Source organism: Rhinoraja longicauda, chromosome 8 (genome assembly GCF_053455715.1).
Source record: "Rhinoraja longicauda isolate Sanriku21f chromosome 8, sRhiLon1.1, whole genome shotgun sequence".
Lineage (NCBI taxonomy): Eukaryota > Metazoa > Chordata > Chondrichthyes > Rajiformes > Arhynchobatidae > Rhinoraja > Rhinoraja longicauda.
Window position 1 is genome coordinate 3681747 of NC_135960.1, and position 20900 is coordinate 3702646.

Here is a 20900-nt window from a genome sequence, read left to right on the forward strand (position 1 = left end):
CTGTTTCTAATTTGTTTCATTGGGTTGTTTAAATTAATACTGACTAGCTAATTAATTTATTGCATCGTATGGGAGGCGCATTGCCAATCTCATTGTACCCCTGTACAATGACAATAAAGATATATTGTATTGTATTGTATTATATTGTATCGTATACCTTTCAACCCATCCAGCCCAGTGTCCAACAACTCCATGCAAGACCGCAGGAACTTGCTGCGAATTGTGGTCGCATCGCACAGACCAACCTCCCTTCCACTGACTCCATCTACACCTCGCGCTGCCTCAGCAAGGCCAGCAGCACAATCAAGGACCAGTCTCACCCCGGCCACTCCCTCTTCTCCCCTCTCCCATCGGGCAAAAGGTACAGAAGTGTGAAAACGCACACCTCCAGATTCTTCCCGGCTGTTATCGGGCAACTGAACCGTCCTACCACAACCAGAGAGCGGTGCTGAGCTGCCATCTACCTCATTGGTGACCCTCGGACTTTCTTTGATCGGACTTTGCTGGCTTTACTTTGCACTAAACGTCATTCCCTTATCTGTACACTGTAAATGTCTCGGTTGTAAACGTTTATTGTCTCTCCGTTGACTGGATTGCACGCAACAAAAGCTTTTCACTGTACCTCAGCACACGTGACAATTAACTAAACTAAGCTAAGCCATTCACGCTGTTATCAGACAAGTGGGTGGTCTTCTCATGAGCTAGTTGGGCTTGGGTCGGCCCGCTGCGGAATTTTCACCGTCTGACGCGGCCTGAAACATCCCGCGGGATTTTTCTCTGCCCGGCGGGGGCTTCAATGTCGGGAGCCCCGACCGCCCCGACGTGCAGCGGCGGCGTCTTCGCCCGCCCCGAGTCGCGGGGCTTGGGGTCGGCCCGCTGTGGACCTTTCACCGTCCGGCACGGCCTGGAACGCGGCAACTTCAACAGCCTGACCGCGGGAGAAGATGGCAGGGGAAGAGAGAATACATTCTGGCCTTCCATCACAGTGAGGAGGTGACTGGAGGAGACTCACTGTGATGGATGTTTCTTTTTGTTTGGTGTTTAGATTTTTTAGATTTAGAGATACAGCGCGGAAACAGGCCCTTCGGCCCACCGGGTCCGCGCCGCCCAGCGATCCCCGCACATTAACACTATCATACACACACTAGGGACAATTTTTACATTTGCCCAGCCAATTAACCTGCATACCTGTGCGTCTTTGGAGTGTGGGAGGAAACCGAAGATCTCGGAGAAAGCCCACGCAGGTCACGGGGAGAACGTACAAACTTCGTACAGACAGCGCCCGTAGTCGGGATGGAACCCGGGTCTCCGGCGCTGCATTCACTGTAAGGCAGCAACTCTACCGCTGCGCCACCGTGCAGTTGGTTTGTGATTGTGTGTCATTGCTTATATTTATTGCTGTTATTGTTGGACTGTGGGTAATCTTTCATTTCACTGCACATTTATGTGTTTGTGGCCAATAAACTTGACTACTGACTATTGTCACATGTAACGAGAAAGACAACACACGATTACAATCAGGCCGTCCACAGTGTACAGATATGGACACAGTTTAAGAATAAGGGGTAGGCCATTTAGAACTGAGATGAGGAAAAACTTTTTCAGTCAGAGAGTTGTGAATCTGTGGAATTCTCTGCCTCAGAAGGCAGTGGAGGCCAATTCTCTGAATGCATTCAAAAGAGAGCTGGATAGAGCTCTTAAGGATAGCGGAGTCAGGGGGTATGGGGAGAAGGCAGGAACGGGGTACTGATTGAGAATGATCAGCCATGATCACATTGAATGGTGGTGCTGGCTCGAAGGGCCGAATGGCCTCCTCCTGCACCTATTGTCTATAAAGGGGATATCGTTTCGTGCAAGATAAATTCCAATAACATCCAATGAATGGTAGTTTGAAGGATGTACAGATGTATCGATACAAGATAAAGGCACTCCCTCTTCTCCCCTCTCCCATCATGCAAGAGGTACAGAAGTGTGAAAACGCACACCTGTGAAAAGGCAAGGCAGCACCTTTACCACCTCAGACAGCTGAGGAAATTCAGAGTGTCTCTGAGGATCCTTCAGTGCTTCTACTCTGGGGCTGTAGAGAGCATCCTGTCCGGCAACATCACAGTCTGGTTTGGGAATAGCTCTGCCCAGGACAGGAAGGCCCTGCAGAGAGTAGTGCGTTCGGCTGAACGCACCATGGGAACTACACTCGCCCCCCTGCAGGACCTATACATCAGGAGGTGCAGATCCAGAGCCGGCAACATTATGGGGGACCCCTACCACCCAAGCAACGGACTGTTCCAGCTGCTATGGTCAGGCAAACGCCTCCGCTGTCACGCTGTGAAAACAGAGAGGATGAGACGGAGTTTCTTCCCACAGGCCATCAGGACTGTTAACTATTATAACCCCAGGAACTAAAAGAAATTCTGTATTAATTTTAATTTTTACGTTGTAATTGCAATTTGTTTCACAATCCGCAGGCTTTGCCACTTTTATTTCACTGCACATTGTGTATGTGTGTGTAACAAATAACCTTGACTAGACTTGGCCACCTGGCCAATCGATCCAGGTCCTGCTGCAATCGTCCACAGCCATCTTCACTATCTGCAAAACCACTCACTTTTGTATCATCCCTGTTCTGATCTAGGGGTTACCATCACAGATCTTGGGCCGAAGGGCCTGCTCCTGGCTCTGTTCTGATCTATGGGCTACCAATCACAGATCTTGGGCAGAAGGGCTTGCTCCTGGCTCTGTTCTGATCTATGGGCTGCCATTACAGGCTGTTGGGCCGAAGGGCCTGTTCCTGTGCTATATTGTTCTGTCTAACAAACTAAACTGAAAATCCCATTCACACCAGAATAATCATTTTACCTGTCGTTTGGAGAGATACTGACCAATTTCTTCAACGAACCTTGTAAATAACTCTCTGGGGGCGAAAAAAGAAATCATACTAATGAACGTGTTTTGTCAGATTTGAGAAGCAATTTTCATGAAGACTTCTCAAGGCGATGGTTGAGTTTTAGTTTCGAGATGCAGCGATGAAAAACAGGCCCTTCGGCCCACCGAGTCCGCGCCGACCAGCGATCCCCGCACGCCAACACTATCCAACGCACGCCAGGGACGATTTACAAGGTCACCAAAGCCAATTAGCCTGCAAAACCCACACGTCTTTGGAGCGTGGGAGGAAACCGGAGCACCCGGAGAAAACCCACGCAGGTCACGGGGAGAACGTACAAACTCCGTACAGACGGCTCCTGTGGTCTGGATGGAACCCGGGTCTCTGGCGCTGTGAGGCAGCAATACTACCGCTGCGCCACCGTGCGGCCCGAGTGAGATTAAACGACAGACGATTGCCCTAGTTTGACATTCGCCATCTCTCCCACCGCCCCACGATACTGTGAGCTATTTTGGGCCCCGTATCTGAGGAAGGGCGTGCTGGCTCTGGAGAGGGTCCAGAGGAGGTTTACAAGAACGATCCCAGGAATGAGTGTGTTAACATATGATCAGCGTTTGACCCCAGGCACTTGGCCCGTACCCGCTGGAGTTTAGAAGGATGAGGGGGGGGGACATCATTGAAACTTACCGAATAGTGAAAGGCCTGGATAGAGTGGGTGTGGAGAGGACGATTCCACTGGTGGGAGAGTCTAGGATCAGAGGTCACAGCCTCAGAATTAAAGGAAGGAGACAAAGAGGAATCGGGTCTCGACCCAAAACGTCACCCATGCCTTCTCTCCAGAGATGCTGCCTGTCCCGCTGAGTTACTCCAGAATTTTGTGTCGACCTTTGAATTAAACCAGCATCTGCAGTTCCTCCCTACACGGGAATCTCTTCAGTCAGAGGGCGGTGAATCTGTGGAATTCTTCGCCACAGAAGGCTGTGGAGGCCAAGCCAGTGGATGTTTTTAAGGCAGAGATAGATAGATTCTTGATTAGTGCGGGTGTCAGGGGTTATGGGGAGAAGGCCGGAGAATGGGGATCGGCCATGATTGAATGGCAGGGTAGACCTGATGGGCCGAGTGGCCTAATTCTGCTCCTATCACTTATCCCGTTCCCCTTTTCCTTCTGGCCTTCCCTTCCACCTCTCCTCAATGTGTTGGGGCCCAATTACAAAATTAATCGTCGAAGTGCAACACAGAGTCACACAAACGCATGTGCTCGCACACTCACTCATCACACGGCCTGGTACACTAGTGTGTCCTTGCACACCCAGCCGCCATGTGCTCACACCAGGATCTGCATGTATGCACACACACACTCACACACACTCACAGTGACTCATATACACACACTCTCGTAGGTGGACACTCACTTATAACATGATGCAGCACACGCGTGGGCCTTAACACGTACAGCCACGTGCATGGACCAGGATTAGCATGTATGTACGCATGCACATGCACGCACACACATACACACTCACACACACAAACACACAAACGCACGCGCAAATACGCATACACACGCACACCCACACATATATATACACAGACACATATGTACATATATACACACACACGCACATATATACACACACGCACATATATACACACACCCGAACATATATACACACACACGCACATATATACACACACACGCATGCCCACACGCGGACATATATACACACATATATACACGCACATATATACACACACATGCACATATATACACATACGCACATATATACACACACGTATATACACACGCACATATATACACGCACACGCACACACGCACATATATACACACACACACATGCCCACACACACGCATACACGCGCATGCGCACACACACACATGCACAAATACACACACGCATACTCTCTCTCTCTCTCTCTCTCTCTCTCTCATCAGCCCCGCTGGAACCTCCTCACCTCTCCAAGTCTCAATCTTATGTTCCTCCAGTTGATAGATTTGCACCTGAAAGAGAAAGCTCGACTTCAACTTCCAACACTGATCAACTTTTAAATACCAGGCTCTGCCAGCAAGACTCTCAGTAGCAGGAGTGATGGGGGGCAGCGAGCCAGCCCCCTGGGATGATCAGTGGGCAGGGGCAGGGTGGAGAGACTCACAGTGGGGGTATCTCAGCTCATGTCCACCCTCCTGCAGGAAAACCCGCCACTCCGAGATACCATCGCACCCAGGACGTTTACACTGGAGAGGCGCCCTGACCCTCCATCTACATCGGAGACTCTCGGACTATCTTTAATTGGACTTTACTGGACTTCACTGGGAGAAATTGCAGCGAATTGTGGACGCAGCCCAGACCATCGCACAGACCAACCTCCCTTCCACCAACTCCATCTACACCTCACGCTGCCTCGGCAAGGCCAGCAGCATAATCAAGGACCAGTCTCACCCCGGTCACTCCCTCTTCTCCCCTCTCCCATCGGGCAAGAGGTACAGAAGTGTGAAAACGCACACCTCCAGGTTCAGGGGCAGTTTCTTCCCGGCCGTTATCAGGCAACTGAACCGTTCCTCTCACCAACTAGAGAGAGGTCCTGAACTGCACGGTGGCGCAGCGGTAGAGTTGCTGCCTTACAGCGAATGCAGCGCCGGAGTCTCAGGTTCGATCCTGACTACGGGCGCCGTCTGTACGGAGTTTGTACGTTCTCCCCGTGACCTGCGTGGGCTTTCTCCGAGATCTTCGGTTTCCTCCCACACTCCAAAGACGTACAGGTATGTTGGTTAATTGGCTGGGCAAATGTAAAAATTGTCCCTAGTGTGTGTAGGATAGTGTTAATGTGCGGGGATCGCTGGGCGGCGCGGACCCGGTGGGCCGAAGGGCCTGTTTCCGCGCTGTATCTCTAAATCTAAATCTAAAAAAATTATCTACCTCATTGGAGACCCTCGGACTATAGACAATAGAAAATAGGTGCAGGAGAAGGCCATTCGGCCCTTCGAGCCAGCACCGCCATTCAATGTGATCATGGCTGATCATTCTCAATCAGTACCCCGTTCCTGCCTTCTCCCCATACCCCCTGACTCTGCTATCCTTAAGAGCTCTATCTAGCTCTCTCTTGAATGTATTCAGAGAATTGGCCTCCACTGCCCTCTGAGGCAGAGAATTCCACAGATTCACAACTCTCTGACTAAAAAAGTTTTTCCTCATCTCTGTTCTAAATGGCCCACCCCTTATTCTTAAACTGTGGCCCCTGCTTCTGGACTCCCCCAACATTGGGAACATGTTTCCTGCCTCTAACGTGTCCCACCCCTTAATAATTTTATACGTTTCGATAAGATCCCCTCTCATCCTTCTAAATTCCAGTGTATACAAACCCAGTCGCTCCAGTCTTTCAACATATGACAGTCCCGCCATTCCGGGAATTAACCTAGTAAACCTACGCTGCACGCTCTCAATAGCAAGAATATCCTTCCTCAAATTTGGAGACCAAAACTGCACACAGTACTCCAGGTATGGTCTCACTAGGGCCCTGTACAACTGCAGAAGGACCTCTTTGCTCCTATACTCAACTCCTCTTGTTATGAAGGCCAACATTCCATTGGCTTTCTTCACTGCCTGCTGTACCTGCATGCTTCCTTTCAGTGACTGATGCACTAAGACACCCAGATCACGTTGTACGTCCCCTTTTCCTAACTTGACACCATTCAAATAATAATCTGCCTTCCTATTCTTACCACCAAAGGGGATAACCTCACACTTATCTACATTAAACTGCATCTGCCATGCATCCGCCCACTCACACAACCTGTCCAAGTCACCCTGCAACCTCATAGCATCTTCCTCACAGTTCACACTGCCACCTAGCTTTGTATCATCGGCAAATTTTCTAATGGTACTTTTAATCCCTTCATCCAAGTCATTGATGTATATTGTAAATAGCTGCGGTCCCAACACCGAGCCTTGCGGTACCCCACTAGTTATTGCCTGCCATTCTGAAAGGGACCCATTTATCCCCACTCTTTGCTTTCTGTCTGTCAACCAACTTTCTATCCATGTCAGTACCCTACCTCCAATACCATGTGCTCTAATTTTGCCCACCAATCTCCTTTGTGGGACCTTGTTGAAGGCTTTCTGAAAGTCGAGGTACACCACATCCACTGACTCTCCCCTGTCAATTTTCCTAGTTACATCCTCAAAGAACTGGTCTATAATTACCCGTTACTAACTGGTCTATAATTTCCCGTTACTAACTGGTCTATAATTTCCCGTTTAATTAAATTGAGTTCCTGGAGTTATAAAAGTTACTGATTGTGGATGATCAGCCACGATCACAATGAATGGCGGTGCTGGCACGAAGGGCCGAATGGCCTCCTCCTGCACCTATTGTCTATGTTTCTATGAGACCGCATCGACCAGCGATCCCCGCACATTAACACTATCCTACACACACTTGGGACGATTTTACATTTTCACCAAGCCACTTAACCTACAAACCTGTACGTCTTTGGAGTGTGGGAGGAAACCAAAGATCTATTGAGGGCGTGCAGCATAGGTTTACTAGGTTAATTCCCGGAATGGCGGGACTGTCACATGTTGAAAGACTGGAGCGACTAGGCTTGTATACACTGGAATTTAGAAGGATGAGAGGAGATCTTATCGAAACGTATAAGATTATTAAGGGGTTGGACACTTTAGAGGCAGGAAACATGTTCCCAATGTTGGGGGAGTCCAGAACAAGGGGCCACAGTTTAAGAATAAGGGGTAGGCCATTTAGAACTGAGATGAGGAAAAACTTTTTCAGTCAGAGAGTTGTGAATCTGTGGAATTCTCTGCCTCAGAAGGCAGTGGAGGCCAGTTCTCTGAATGCATTCAAGAGAGAGCTAGTTAGAGCTCTTAAGGATAGCAGAGTCAGGGGGTACGGGGAGAAGGCAGGAACGGGGTACTGATTGTGAATGATCAGCCATGATCACATTGAATGGCGGTGCTGGCTCGAAGGGCAGAATGGCCTCCTCCTGCACCTATTTTCTATGTTTCTATGAGACTGCATCGACCAGCGATCCCCGCACACTAACACTATCCTACACACACTAGGGACAATTTTACATTTGTACCAAGCCACTTAACCTACAAACCTGTGCGTCTTTGGAGTGTGGGAGGAAACCGAAGATCTCGGAGAAAACCCACGCAGGTCACGGGGAGAACGTACAAACTCCGTACAGACGGCGCCCGTAGTCGGGATGGAACCCGGGTCTCCGGCGCTGCATTCGCTGTAAGGCGGCAACTCCACCACTGCGCCAAAGGAAATTTTGGACTGGAGTTTCACTTGGCAGTGGAAGCTTTAGTGGCCTATGAATGCGGTTTGCGTTAGCTGGTGTTAGGTTGCCTTAATTATAGCGTTCAGTTCCCCTGAGCTCTGAAACTCAAGAAGACGTCATCGTGTGCCCTGACCTGACCCTCCCTCCCTCTGCTGGAGAAGGCTGACTCGGTATCGGATACCAGTACCTGTTGCTGTCATTCACAGCACCAGGAAGCCTTCAGACTTTCTACTTTGATGATACAGCGTGGAAACAGGCCATTCGGCCGGCCGAGCCGACCGGCGATCACCCCGTTCACAATAGACAATAGACAATAGGTGCAGGAGGAGGCCATTCGGCCCTTCGAGCCAGCACCACCATTCAATGCGATCATGGCTGATCATTCTCAATCAGTACCCCGTTCCTGCCTTCTCCCCATACCCCCTGACTCCGCTATCCTCAAGAGCTCTATCGAGCTCTCTCTTGAATGCATTCAGAGAATTGGCCTCCACTGCCTTCTGAGGCAGAGAATTCCACAGATTCACAACTCTCTGACTGAAAAAGTTTTTCCTCATCTCAGTTCTAAATGGCCTACCCCTTATTCTTAAACTGTGGCCCCTTGTTCTGGACTCCCCCAACATTGGGAACATGTTTCCTGCCTCTAACATGTCCAACCCCTTAATAATCTTATACGTTTCGATAAGATCTCCTCTCATCCTTCTAAATTCCAGTGTATACAAGCCCAGTCGCTCCAGTCTTTCAACACATTTGGAGATACAGCATGGAAACAGTCCCTTCGGCCCACCGTGTCCAGGCTGACCATCGATCATCCATCCACACTGGTTCCATCTTATTCCACCTTCACTACCACTCCCAACACACTAGGGGCAATTCACAGAAGCCAATTAACCTACAAACTCAAACGTCTTTGGAGTATAAGAGGAAACCGGAGCACCCGGAGAAAAAGGACTTGACAAGCTGGATGCAGGAAAAAAATGTTCCCAATGTTGGGGGAGTCCAGAACCAGGGGCCACACAGTCTGAGAAAAATGGGGAGGCCATTTAAAACTGAGGTGAGAAAAAACTTTTTCACCCAGAGAGTTGTGAATTTGTGGAATACTCTGCCACAGAGGGCAGTGGAGGCCAATTCACTGGATGAATTTAAAAGAGAGTTAGGTAGAGCTCTAGGGGCTAGTGGAATCAAGGGGTATGGGGAGAAGGCAGGCACGGGTTACTGATTGTGGATGATCAGCCATGATCACAAAGAATTGCAGTCTGAAGAAGGGTCTCGACCCGAAACGTGACCCATTCCTTCTCTCCTGAGATGCTGCCTGACCCGCTGAGTTACTCCAGCATTTTGTGAAATAAATACCTTCGATTTGTACCAGCATCTGCAGTTATTTTCTTACACTACAATGAATTGCAGTGCTGGCTCGAAGGGCCAAATGGCCTCCTCCTGCACCTATTTTCTATGTTAAGCCAATTAACCTACAAACCTGTATGTCTTTCGAGTGTGGGAGGAAACCGGAGCACCTGGAGAAAACCACGCAGGTCACGGGGAGAACGTGCAAACTCCGTACAGACAGCACCCGAAGTCGGGATCGAACCGGGGTCTCTGGCGCTGTGAGGCGGCAACCCTACCGCTGCGTCACCGTGCCGTCCTTCAGATGTTCTATCATGTTAACAGTGTTGGATAAAACGCAAATGTTGTTGTTAAGAGCCCCTCAACAGTCTATTTGAGAGTCAGTTTAGCAGAGGCACGGTGGCGCAGCGGTAGAGTTGCTGCCTTACAGCGAATGCAGCGCCGGAGACCCGGGTTCGATCCCGACTATGGGCGCCGTCTGTACGGAGTTTGTACGTTCTCCCCGTGTCCTGCGTGGGTTTTCCTCGAGATCTTCCGTTTCTTCCCACACTCCAGGTTTGCAGGTTAATTGGCTGGGCAAATGTAAAAATTGTCCCTAGTGTGTGTAGGATAGTGTTAGTGTGCGGGATCGCTGGGCGGCGCGGACCCGGTGGGCCGAAAAGGGCCTGTTTCCGCGCTGTATCTCGAAACTAAACTAAACATAGTAAATAGGTGCAGGAGTAGGCCATTCGGCCCTTCGAGTCAGCACCGCCATTCAATGTGATCATGGCTGATCATTCTCAATCAGTACCCCGCTCCTGCTTTCTCCCCGTACCCCTTGATTCCATTAGCCCTAGGAGCTAAATCTAACTCTCTCGTGAATACATCGCTCTGGTTCCCTCCCACATTCCAAAGACGTACAGTTGTGTAGGTTAATTGGTTTCGGTAAAAATTGTAAATTGTCCCCAGTGTGTGGGATAGTATTGGGTAGACGGGGTGATCGCTGGTCATAAGATCTTATGTGATAGGGGCAGAATTAGGCCATTCGGCCCATCAAGTCTACTCCGCCCTTCAATCGCGGCTGATCTATCTCTCCCCCCAAACCCCATTCTCCTGCCTTCTCCCCATAACCCCTGACACCCGTACTAATCGGGTCGGCGAGGACTCGGTGGGCCGAAGGGCCTGTTTCCACTCTGTGCCTCTAAAGTAAAGTCTCATGTTTTTACAGAGCCCCTGTGGTCCTGGATCACAGGCAGATTGAGCTGGGCCTGGCCAAGCAAGATGTGCCACCCACTGCTTCTAGGGTTGCCAACTATCGCACTCCCAAATAAGGGACAAGGTGACATCACCGCCCCGCCCCGCGCCCCACGTGACCTCACCCAGCCAGCGGCCACGTGCTCCCGCTCCACCAACGATGGCCGCCCGGGCCGGGAGGCGGGTTGCTATGCAACCTCCGTTAGGCAGCGCCTGGGCCTCCGGCCTACACTTTCCGGGCCTACACTGTCCGTGCCTACAGTGTCCGGGCCTACAGTGTCTGGGCCTACAGTGTCCGGGCCTACACCGTCCGGGCCTACACCGTCCGGGCCTACACCGTCCGGGCCTACAGTGTCCGGACCCACAGTGTCCGGGCCTACAGTGTCTGGGCCTACAGTGTCCGGGCCTTCACTGTCTGGGCCTACAGTGTTCCCCGGGCCTAAAGCGGGACAAGGGCGGTCCCATACGGGACAAACCAATTTATCCCAATATACGGGATGTCCCGGCTAATACGGGACAGTTGGCAACCCTAACTGCTTCTTACCATTGGAGACGTGTAGTATTTGTGTAGGATGTTGATGAAGTCAGTTATCGTCAGCATGCCTGAGGGGCAGAGAGAGGAACAGTTACAGAGAGAGCACTGTAGACGTGACAATAAACTAGACCGAACCATCCCTGTCCCTTTCCAACACTTACAAGGCCTGGACAGAGTGGATGTGGAGAGGATGTTTCCACTAGAGGGAGAGTCTAGGACCAGAGGTCACAGCCTCAGAATTAAAGGACGTCCCTTTAGAATGGAGATGAGGAGGAATTTCTTTAGTCAGAGGGCGGTGAATCTGTGGAATTCATTGCCGCAGAAGGCTGTGGAGGCCACAAGTCAATGGATGTTTTTAAGGCAGAGATAGATAGATTCTTGTTTAGTACGGGGAAAAGGCAGGAGAATGTTGGCAGGGAGAAATAGGCAATGGACAATAGACAATAGGTGCAGGAGGAGGCCATTCGGCCCTTCGAGCCAGCACCGCCATTCAATGTGGTCATGGCTGATCAGCCATGATTGAATGGCAGAGTAGACCTGATGGGCCGAGTGGCCTAATTCTGCTCCTATCACATATGCCGTTCCCCTTTTCCTTCTCACCTCCCCTTCCACCTCTCCCCTTCTCCCCTTCTCTCACAGCCAATGTGTTGGGGCCCAATTAATCCGGACCAAAATGAATCGTCAAAATGCAACACAGAGTCGCACACTCATGTGCTCACACACTCACTCATCACACGGTCTGGGTCACTAGTGTGTCCTTGCACACCTCAGCAGAATGGGGTTGGGAGGGAGAGATAGGTCAGCCACGATTGAATGGCAGAGTGGCCTTACATAGAAACATAGAAAATAGGTGCAGGAGGAGGCCATTCGGCCCTTCGAGCCTGCACCGCCATTCATGACTGATCATGGCTGATCATCCACAATCAGTAACCTGTGCCTGCCTTCTGCCCATATCCCTTGATTCCGCTAGCCCCTAGAGCTCTATCAAACTCCCTTTTAAATTCATCCAGTGTAATCGGCCTCCACTGCCCTCTGTGGCAGAGAATTCCACAAATTCACAACACCCCAGGTGAAAACGTTTTTTTCTCACCTCAGTTTTAAATGGCCTCCCCTTTATTCGTAGACTGTGTGTGGCCCCTTGGTTCTGGACTTTCCCCCAACATTGGGAACATTTTCCCTGCATCCAACTTGTCCGGACTTGATGGGCCTGATCATGCTCCGAGAACCTGTGAACTGGGAGTTGTGACTCACCTACAAAGCACTGCTCCTTGCTGTTCCACAGAGGGGCAGCACGCACTCCGTTAGCCACCATCGCTAGGAAGGCCTTCTTCACCTGCGTACAAGACCACACCATCAACGCCAGCTTTCCCATCCCGAGAGGTTGTGCCAATTCTCTGAATACATTCAAGTGAGAGCTAGATAGAGCTCTTAAGGATAGCGGAGTCAGGGGGTATGGGGAGAAGGCAGGAACGGGGTACTGATTGAGAACGATCAGCCATGATCACATTGAATGGCGGTGCTGGCTCGAAGGGCCGAATGGCCTACTCCTGCACCCATTGTCTATTGTCCTAAAAGACTTCCCCCTTATCCTTAAACTGTGACCCCTTGTTCTGAACTTCCCCAACATCGGGAACAATCTTCCTGCATCTAGCCTGTCCAACCCCTTAACAATCTATAAGATCCCCCCTCAATCTTCTAAATTCCAGCGAGTACAAGCCGAGTCTATCCAGTCTTTCTTCATATGAAAGTCCTGCCATCCCAGGAATCAATCTGGTGAACCTTCTCTGTACTCCCTCTATGGCAAGAATGTCTTTCCTCAGATTAGGAGACCAACACTGTATGCAATACTCCAGGTGTGGTCTCACCAATGCCCTGTACAACTGCAGCAGAACCTCCCTGCTCCTGTACTCAAATCCCCTCGCTGTGAATGCCAACATACCATTCGCTTTCTTCACTGCCTGCTGCACCTGCATGCCTACTTTCAATGACTTTCAAAGGTCACGGGGAGAACGTGCAAACTCCGCACAGACAGCGGCCGTAGTCGGGATGGAACCCGGGTCTCTGGCGCCGTGAGGCAGCAGCTCTACCGCCGCGCCACCGTGCCTAACCTGCCCCTTTGTTGAGGTGCCCAGAGGTGACGCTCTCTGCCCCATCCATCTCTCTCACCTGCAAAGTGGTGTCGAACACGACAAGTTTTGAGCTGGTCGGGATGGCATCGTAGCACTGATGTGCCTTCATGAAGTTCAAGTAGATGTCAGCATCCGGTTCCAGCCCTGTGGGCGACAGAAACGCAGTCAGATCCGCACAGCTTCCACCGGGTGGCGCCGCGATGGCAGCCTTGCCCACAGTCTGTCCGTCTTGTTGATCTTTGTTTATTATTATTTTTGGGTGTGTTTGGAAGGTAGGTTTATTAATGTTCTCTGGTCTGTTGAACTTTTGAGATTGAGGGAGGAACAGCCTCTTCCCTACTGTTAAACGGATTACTGAATGGTCCGCCCATTAATTAGGGTCGAGAGGTCCCGTCCTTCCAACCTACCTCATTGCCAAGCGCAGGCTCGGCGATCGCTTCCCTCAACACCTTCGCTCAGTCCGCCTTGACCAACCTGATCTCCCGGTGGCTGAGCGCTTCAACTCCCCCTCCCACTCCCAGTCTGACCTTCCTGTCCTGGGCCTCCTCCAGTGCCAAATTGGAGGAACAGCACCTCATATTTCGCCTGGGAAGCTTGCAGCCCAGCGGTATGAACATTGACTTCTCTAACTTTAGATAGTTCCTCTGTCCCTCTCTCTCCCCCCCACCCCCCCTCCCCTTCCCAGTTCTCTCACTGTCTTCCTGTCTCCACCTATACCCTTTCTTTGTCCCGCCCCCCCTGACATCAGTCCGAAGAAGGGTCTCGACCCGAAACGTCACCCATTCCTTCTCTCCTGAGATGCTGCCTGACCCGCTGAGTTACACCAGCATTTTGTGATACCTTCATTGAGAACATAGCATTTTTCCCCTGGAACTAAAGCTACAATACTGTAACACCACTGGATATTCTGGTACCCTGGCATAGAGTTATAGAGTTCCTACAGAATGGAAACAGGCCCTTCGGCCCAACTTGCCCACACCGGCCAACATGTCCCATATCCCCCTAAACCTGTCCTATCCATGTACCTGTCGAAATGTTTCTTAAACATTGGGATGGTCCCTGCCTCAACTACCTCGTCTGGAAGCTCGTTCCACACACCCACCACCCTTTGTGTGAAAAAGTCACCCCTCAGGTTCCTATCACATTTCCCCCCCCCCCTCACCTTAAACTTATGTCCTCTGGTTCTCGATTCCCCTACTCTGGGCAAGTGATTGGGCGTCTACCCGATCTATTCCTCTCATGACTTTGTATATAAGATCACCCCTCATCCTCGCACTTCAAAGAATAGAGCCCTAGAGTGCTCAACCTCTCCCTGTAGCTCAGGCCCCCCGAGTCCTGGCAACATCCTCCTTAATCCTCTCTGAACTCTTTCCAGCTTGACAACAACATCTTTCCTCTAACATGGTGCCCAAAAACTGAACACAATACAGTACTCTAAATGCGGCCTCACCAACATCTTATACAACAGCAACACCACCTCCCAACTTCTATACTCAATTGTATCTAACTACCTCTGGCAGGGCATACCAGGCACCCTATGTGTAAAACCAGTTACCCCACACATAGAAACATAGAAAATAGGTAAAGTATGAGCCACTCCAGCATTTTGTGTCTACCTTTGATTTAAACCAACATCTGCATTTCCTTCCTACACATCCTGGTCAACCATCTCCAAAGCAACCACATCCTCAGTCTAGTTTATTGTCACGTGTACCGAGGTACAGTGAAAAGCTTTTGTTGCGTGCTAACCAGTCAGCGGAAAGACAACACAACGATTACCATCGAGCCATTAACAGTGTACAGATACATGATAAGGGAATAACGTCCTGTGCAAGGTAAAGCCAGCAAAGCCCAATCAAGGATAGTCCGAGGGTCACCAATGAGGTAGGTAGCAGTTCAGGACCGCTCTCTGGTCGAGGTAGGATGGTTGAGTTACCATCCTGTCATGGGGCGACCAGAACTGGGCTGCACGGTGGCGCAGCGGTAGAGTTGCCGCCTTACAGCGAATGCAGCGCCGGAGATACCGGTTCGATCCCGACTACGGGCGCCGTCTGTACGGAGTTTGTACGTTCTCCCCGTGACCTGCGTGGGTTTTTTCCGAGATCTTCGGTTTCCTCCCACACTCCAAAGACGTGCAGGTTTGTAGGTTAATTGGCTGGGAAAATGCAAATATTGTCCCTAGTGGGTGTAGGATAGTGTTAATGTGCGGGGATCGCTGGGCGGCGCGGACCCGGTGGGCCGAAGGGCCTGTTTCCGCGCTGTATCTCGAAACTAAACTAAATTAAACTGCATGCAATACTCCAAATGCAGCCGAACCAAAACTTTATAAAAATGCAACACGACTTGGTGACTTCAAGAAAGACACAAAATGCTGGAGTAACTCAGTAAGGCAGAGAGGAGAGCTCTTCAGCGGGTAGTCCATAGAGTTCAGAGGACCATCGGAACACAGCTACCAGCCTTGGAGGGCATCTACAACACACGATGCCTCAGAAAAGCCACCAGCATCCACAAAGACTCTTCACACCCCTGCAACAGACTGTTCGAACTCCTACCATCGGGCAGACGATACAAGGCCTTCTACGCCCGCACCTCCAGACTCAGGAACAGCTTCATCCCCAGGGCCATAGCTGCTATGAACCGGTCCTGCTGAGCCAGATGGTCACATCGCACAGTGAACCGGCACAGATCTACTTGCACTTTATTCTGTCTTAAAACTGTTCTAATTTGTTTCATTGGGTTGTTTTAATCAATACTGACTAGCTAATTAAATTATTGCATCGTATGGGAGGCGCATTCCCAATCTCGTTGTACCCCTGTACAATGACAATAAAGATATATTGTATTGTATTGTATTGTATTGTCAGGCTGTGACTCTGATGGTGCCTGGCACGCTGAATTACTCCAGCATTTTGTTCCTTTCTTTGGTAAACCAGCTTCTGCAGTTCCTTGTTATGACTTCATGACTCTAACACTCACTGTCTCGGCCGATGAATGCATACCTTACCAGAGTTTGTCAGAAGGAACTGCAGATGCTGGTTTACACTGAAGATGTGCACAAAATGTCGGAGTAACTCAGCGGGACAGGCGGCATCTGTGGAGGAAAGGAATAAGTGACGTTTTGGGTCGAGACCCTTCTTCGGGCCACAAACTCTCGACCCAAATCGTCACCTATTCCTATCCCTTTTCTCCACAGATGCTACCTGGCCCGCTGAGTTACTCCAGCATTTTGCATCTATCCTTACCATAGTTGGTAGATTTTCAGATTTTAGATTTAGAGATACAGCGCGGAAACAGGCCCTTCGGCCCACCAGGTCCGCGCCGCCCAGCGATCCCCGCACATTAACACTATCCTACACACACTAGGGACAATTTTTACATTTGCCCAGTCAATTATCCTACATACCTGTACGTCTTTGGAGTGTGGGAGGAAACCGAAGATCTCAGAGAAAACCCACACAGGTCACGGGGAGAACGTACAAACTCCGTACAGACGGCGCCCGTAGTCAGGGTCGAACCTGAGTCTCCGGCGCTGCATTCGCTGTAAGGCAGCAACTCTACCGCTGCGCCACCGTGGTAACACTGATAGACTCTGATTTTTAAACTGAGCTACTCACCAATATTATCAGGCAGGACCTTCTCACCCAGGTCAAACTTCTGATCTGCAAACTAAATAACAGTGAGGGCTGGCGTTATTATCCAAACTGTTTCACAAATGAAAAGCACCAACCAGCATGCAACTCCAAAGACGTACAGGTTTGTAGGTTAATTGGCTTAGTTTCATTGTCAATAAACAATAGGTGCAGGAGAAGGCCATTCGGCCCTTCGAGCCTGTACGCACCACCATTCAATGTGATCATGGCAGATCATTCTCAATCAGTACCCCGTTCCTGCCTTCTCCCCATACCCCCCTGACTCCGCTATCATTAAGAGCTCTACCCAGTTCTCTCTTGAATGCATTCAGAGAATTGGCCTCCACTGCCTTCTGAGGCAGAGAATTCCACAGATTCACAACTCTCTGACTGAAAAAGTTTTTCCTCATCTCCGTTCTAAATGGCCTACCCCTTATTCTTAAACTGTGGCCCCTTGTTCTGGACTCCCCCAACATTGGGAACATGTTTCCTGCCTCTAACGTGTCCAACCCCTTAATAATCTTATACGTTTCGATAAGATCTCCTCTCATCCTTCTAAATTCCAGTGTATACAAGCCTAGTCGCTCCAGTCTTTCAACATATGACAGTCCCGCCATTCCGGGAATTAACCTCATGAACCTACGCTGCACGCCCTCAATAGCATACGGTCATACAGTAAGTGATAGGAATCTGTCCATCTCAGCCTCAAAAATACCCATTGTCTTGACCTCCGCGGCCTTTTGTGGCAAAGAATTCCACGGATTCACCACCCTCTGACTGAAAAAATTCCTCCTCATCTCCTTCCTGAAGAAACGTCCTTTAATTCTGAGGCTGTGACCGCTAGTCCTAGACTCTCCCACCAGCGGAAGCTTCCTCTCCACATCCACTCTATCCAATCGTGTGTAGGATAGTCATAGAGTCATAGAGTGACACAGTTTGGAAACAGGCCCTTCGGCCCAACTCGCCCACACCGGCCAACAATGTCCCAGCTACCCTAGTCCCACTTGCGTGCGCTTGGTCCATATCCCTCCAAACCTGTCCTATCCATGTACCTGTCCAACTGTTTCTTAAACGATGGGAGAGATAAGTGATTGAATGGCGGAGTGCACATGATGGGCCGAAGGGCCTAATTCTGCTCCTATCACTTACGAACATGAAGATACAGAGTGCAGAATGTAGTTCTCAGTTCTGTAGCTTAGCAGTGCCACAGACAAAGTCCAATGTCAGCAATGGTCATAAGGTGATAAGTGACGGAAACAAAATTGGGCCATTCGGCCCATCAAGTCTACTCCACCCTTCAATCATGGCTGATCTATCTCTCCCTCCTAAACCCCATTCTCCTGCCTTCTCCCCGTAACCCCTGACACCCGTACAAATCAAGAATCTGTCAATCTCCTTCTTAAAAATACCTATTGACTTGGCTTCCACAGCCGTCTGTGGCAATGAGTTCTACAGTTTCACTGCCCTCTGACTAAAGAAATTCCTCCTCATCTCTTTTCTAAAGGAACGTCCTTTTAGTCAATAGACAATAGACAATAGGTGCTGGAGGAGGCCATTCGGCCCTTCGAGCCAGCACCGCCATTCAATGTGATCATGGCTGATCATTCTCAATCAGTACCCCGTTCCTGCCTTCTCCTCATACCCCCTGACTCCGCTATCCTTAAGAGCTCTATCTAGCTCACTCTTGAATGCATTCAGAGAATTGGCCTCCACTGCCTTCTGAGGCAGAGAATTCCACAGATTCACAACTCTCTGACTGAAAATGTTTTTCCTCATCTCAGTTCTAAATGGCCTACCCCTTATTCTTAAACTGTGGCCCCTTGTTCTGGTCTCCCCCAACATTGGGAACATGTTTCCTGCCTCTAACGTGTCCAATCCCTTAATAATCTTATACGTTTCGATAAGGGGTTATGGGGAGAAGGCAGGAGAATGGGGTTGAGAGAGAGAGAGAGATCAGCCATGATTGAACGGTGGATTCACCGCCCTCTGACTAAAGAAATTCCTCCTCATCTCTTTTCTAAAGGAACGTCCTTTTATTCTGAGGCTGTGACCTCTGGTCCTACACTCTCGCACCAGTGGAAACCTCATTCTCCTGCCTTCACCCCATAACCCCTGCTAATTAATGGGGTCGAGGTGAATCAGACAGGGGTCTTAGTGAAATGGGTAAAGCAGAGAGGAAGGTACAGAGTGGAGAATATGGTTCTCGGCACTAAGTTTCTACTTTTTGCAATGTACATTCGTGGAAAATCACACGCGGTTCGACCGCAAACTACATGCCATCGAGAGCGTGAGGGGCAGAGGAGGGGGCAGGGGGGGGGGGGGAGAAAGAAGGGGGGGGAGACAGAGGGGGGGGGAGCACAAGCAGAGGAGGGGGAGAGAGCCAGCAAACGATGCGGTGATAGAGAAAAAAAATGAACGGGAGAGTGAAGAACAGAGACAGGTGCGGAATGAGAGAGTGCTGGAGTGGGGGGAGAGAGAAAGAAGGGGGAGAGAGAGGGAGAGAGAGGGGGGAGAGAGAGTGGGAGAGAGAGTGGGAGAGAGAGGGGGAGAGAGAGGGGTGGAGAGAGGGGTGGAGAGAGGGGGGGAGAGAGGGGGGGAGAGAGAGGGGTAGAAAGAGGGGGAGAAAGAGTGGGAGAGAGCGAGGGAGGGAGAGAGAAAGAGGGGGAGAGAAAGAGGGGGAGAGAGAGGGGGAGAGAGAGGGGAGAGAAGGGGAGAGAGAGAGGGGGAGAGTGAGGGAGGGGGAGAGAGAGGGGGAGAGAAGGGGGGGGAGAGAGAGGGGGAGAGAGTGGGGGAGAGAGAGAGAGGGGGAGAGAGAGGGGGAGAGAGAGAGGAGGGAGAGTGCGTGGGGGAGAGAGGGGGGAGAGAGAAAGAAGGGGGAGAGAGAGGGGGAGAGAGGGGGAGAAAGAGAGGGGGAGAAAGAGAGGGGGAGAAAGAGAGGGGAGAGAGAGGGTGGAGAGGGGAGGGGGGGGGAGAGAGATGGGGAGGGGAGAGAGGGGGGGGAGAGAGAGGGGGGGAGAGAGAGGGGGGGGAGAGAGAGGGGGGAGAGAGAGAGGGGGAGAGAGAGAGAGGGGGGAGAGAGGGGGTGGAGAGAGGGGGGGAGGGGAGAGAGAGAGAGGGGGGAGAGAGGAGGGGGAGAGAAAGGGGGGAGGGAGGGGGGAGAGAGAGAGGGGGGAGAGTCTCGGACAAGCAAGGGAGGCAAAAAGAACATGCTTGTCGAGCAGGGGGTGAAGGAGACACTGTTGGCACGGTCTCTCCGCGCACATTACCTGTACCTGTTCTGCTGGCTCCTCTCCAGTTTCTTGCATTCTGTTTGTGGCTGGCACGGCAGAGATAGTTTAAAGCACACACGCACACACCACACGCTGCCACTCTCCCATTCTTGGAGAGGAATGCAGACAGCCCGCTCCACAAACGGACTCAATCTGTCGCATCAGCAAACTTGTTTTAAGAGCTCTCCTTTGGAGAAGTGAGTAGCGTAGCCGGGAATGTTGCTTGGCACACACACTCATGCACACCACACACACCACACACCCACTCACACACACACCCACTCACAGACACACACACTCACTCACACTCACACCCACATACTCACACACACACACACCCCCACACACAGATAGACAGACACACTCACATACTCAGATAGACAGACACACACACCCACTCACACACAACCACTCACACACACAACCACACACCTACTCACACACACCCGCTCACCCACACCCACCCTCACACTCATACACACACACACCCACTCACACCCCCACACAGATAGACAGACACTCACATACACTCAGACACCCACTCACACACACTCACACACCCA

General features: G+C 50.7%; 1 protein-coding gene across 1 annotated transcript in view; it reads right to left on the reverse strand.

Annotated features, from left to right (window-relative positions):
• The window catches only part of prkag3a (protein kinase, AMP-activated, gamma 3a non-catalytic subunit), a 36936-nt gene extending 16474 nt beyond the window's left edge, over window positions 1–20462 (reverse strand). Inside the window, exons 1-7 of the mRNA XM_078404361.1 lie at window positions 20341–20462; window positions 17054–17105; window positions 13477–13583; window positions 12562–12643; window positions 11320–11378; window positions 4856–4901; window positions 2857–2911 (exon numbers count right to left, since the gene is read on the reverse strand). Of these exons, the coding sequence (XP_078260487.1) occupies window positions 2857–2911; window positions 4856–4901; window positions 11320–11378; window positions 12562–12643; window positions 13477–13583; window positions 17054–17105; window positions 20341–20373 (434 nt within the window). The 5' untranslated portion in view covers window positions 20374–20462. The remainder of the gene's footprint in view (window positions 1–2856; window positions 2912–4855; window positions 4902–11319; window positions 11379–12561; window positions 12644–13476; window positions 13584–17053; window positions 17106–20340) is intronic.
• Between the last annotated feature and the right edge of the window lie 438 nt (window positions 20463–20900).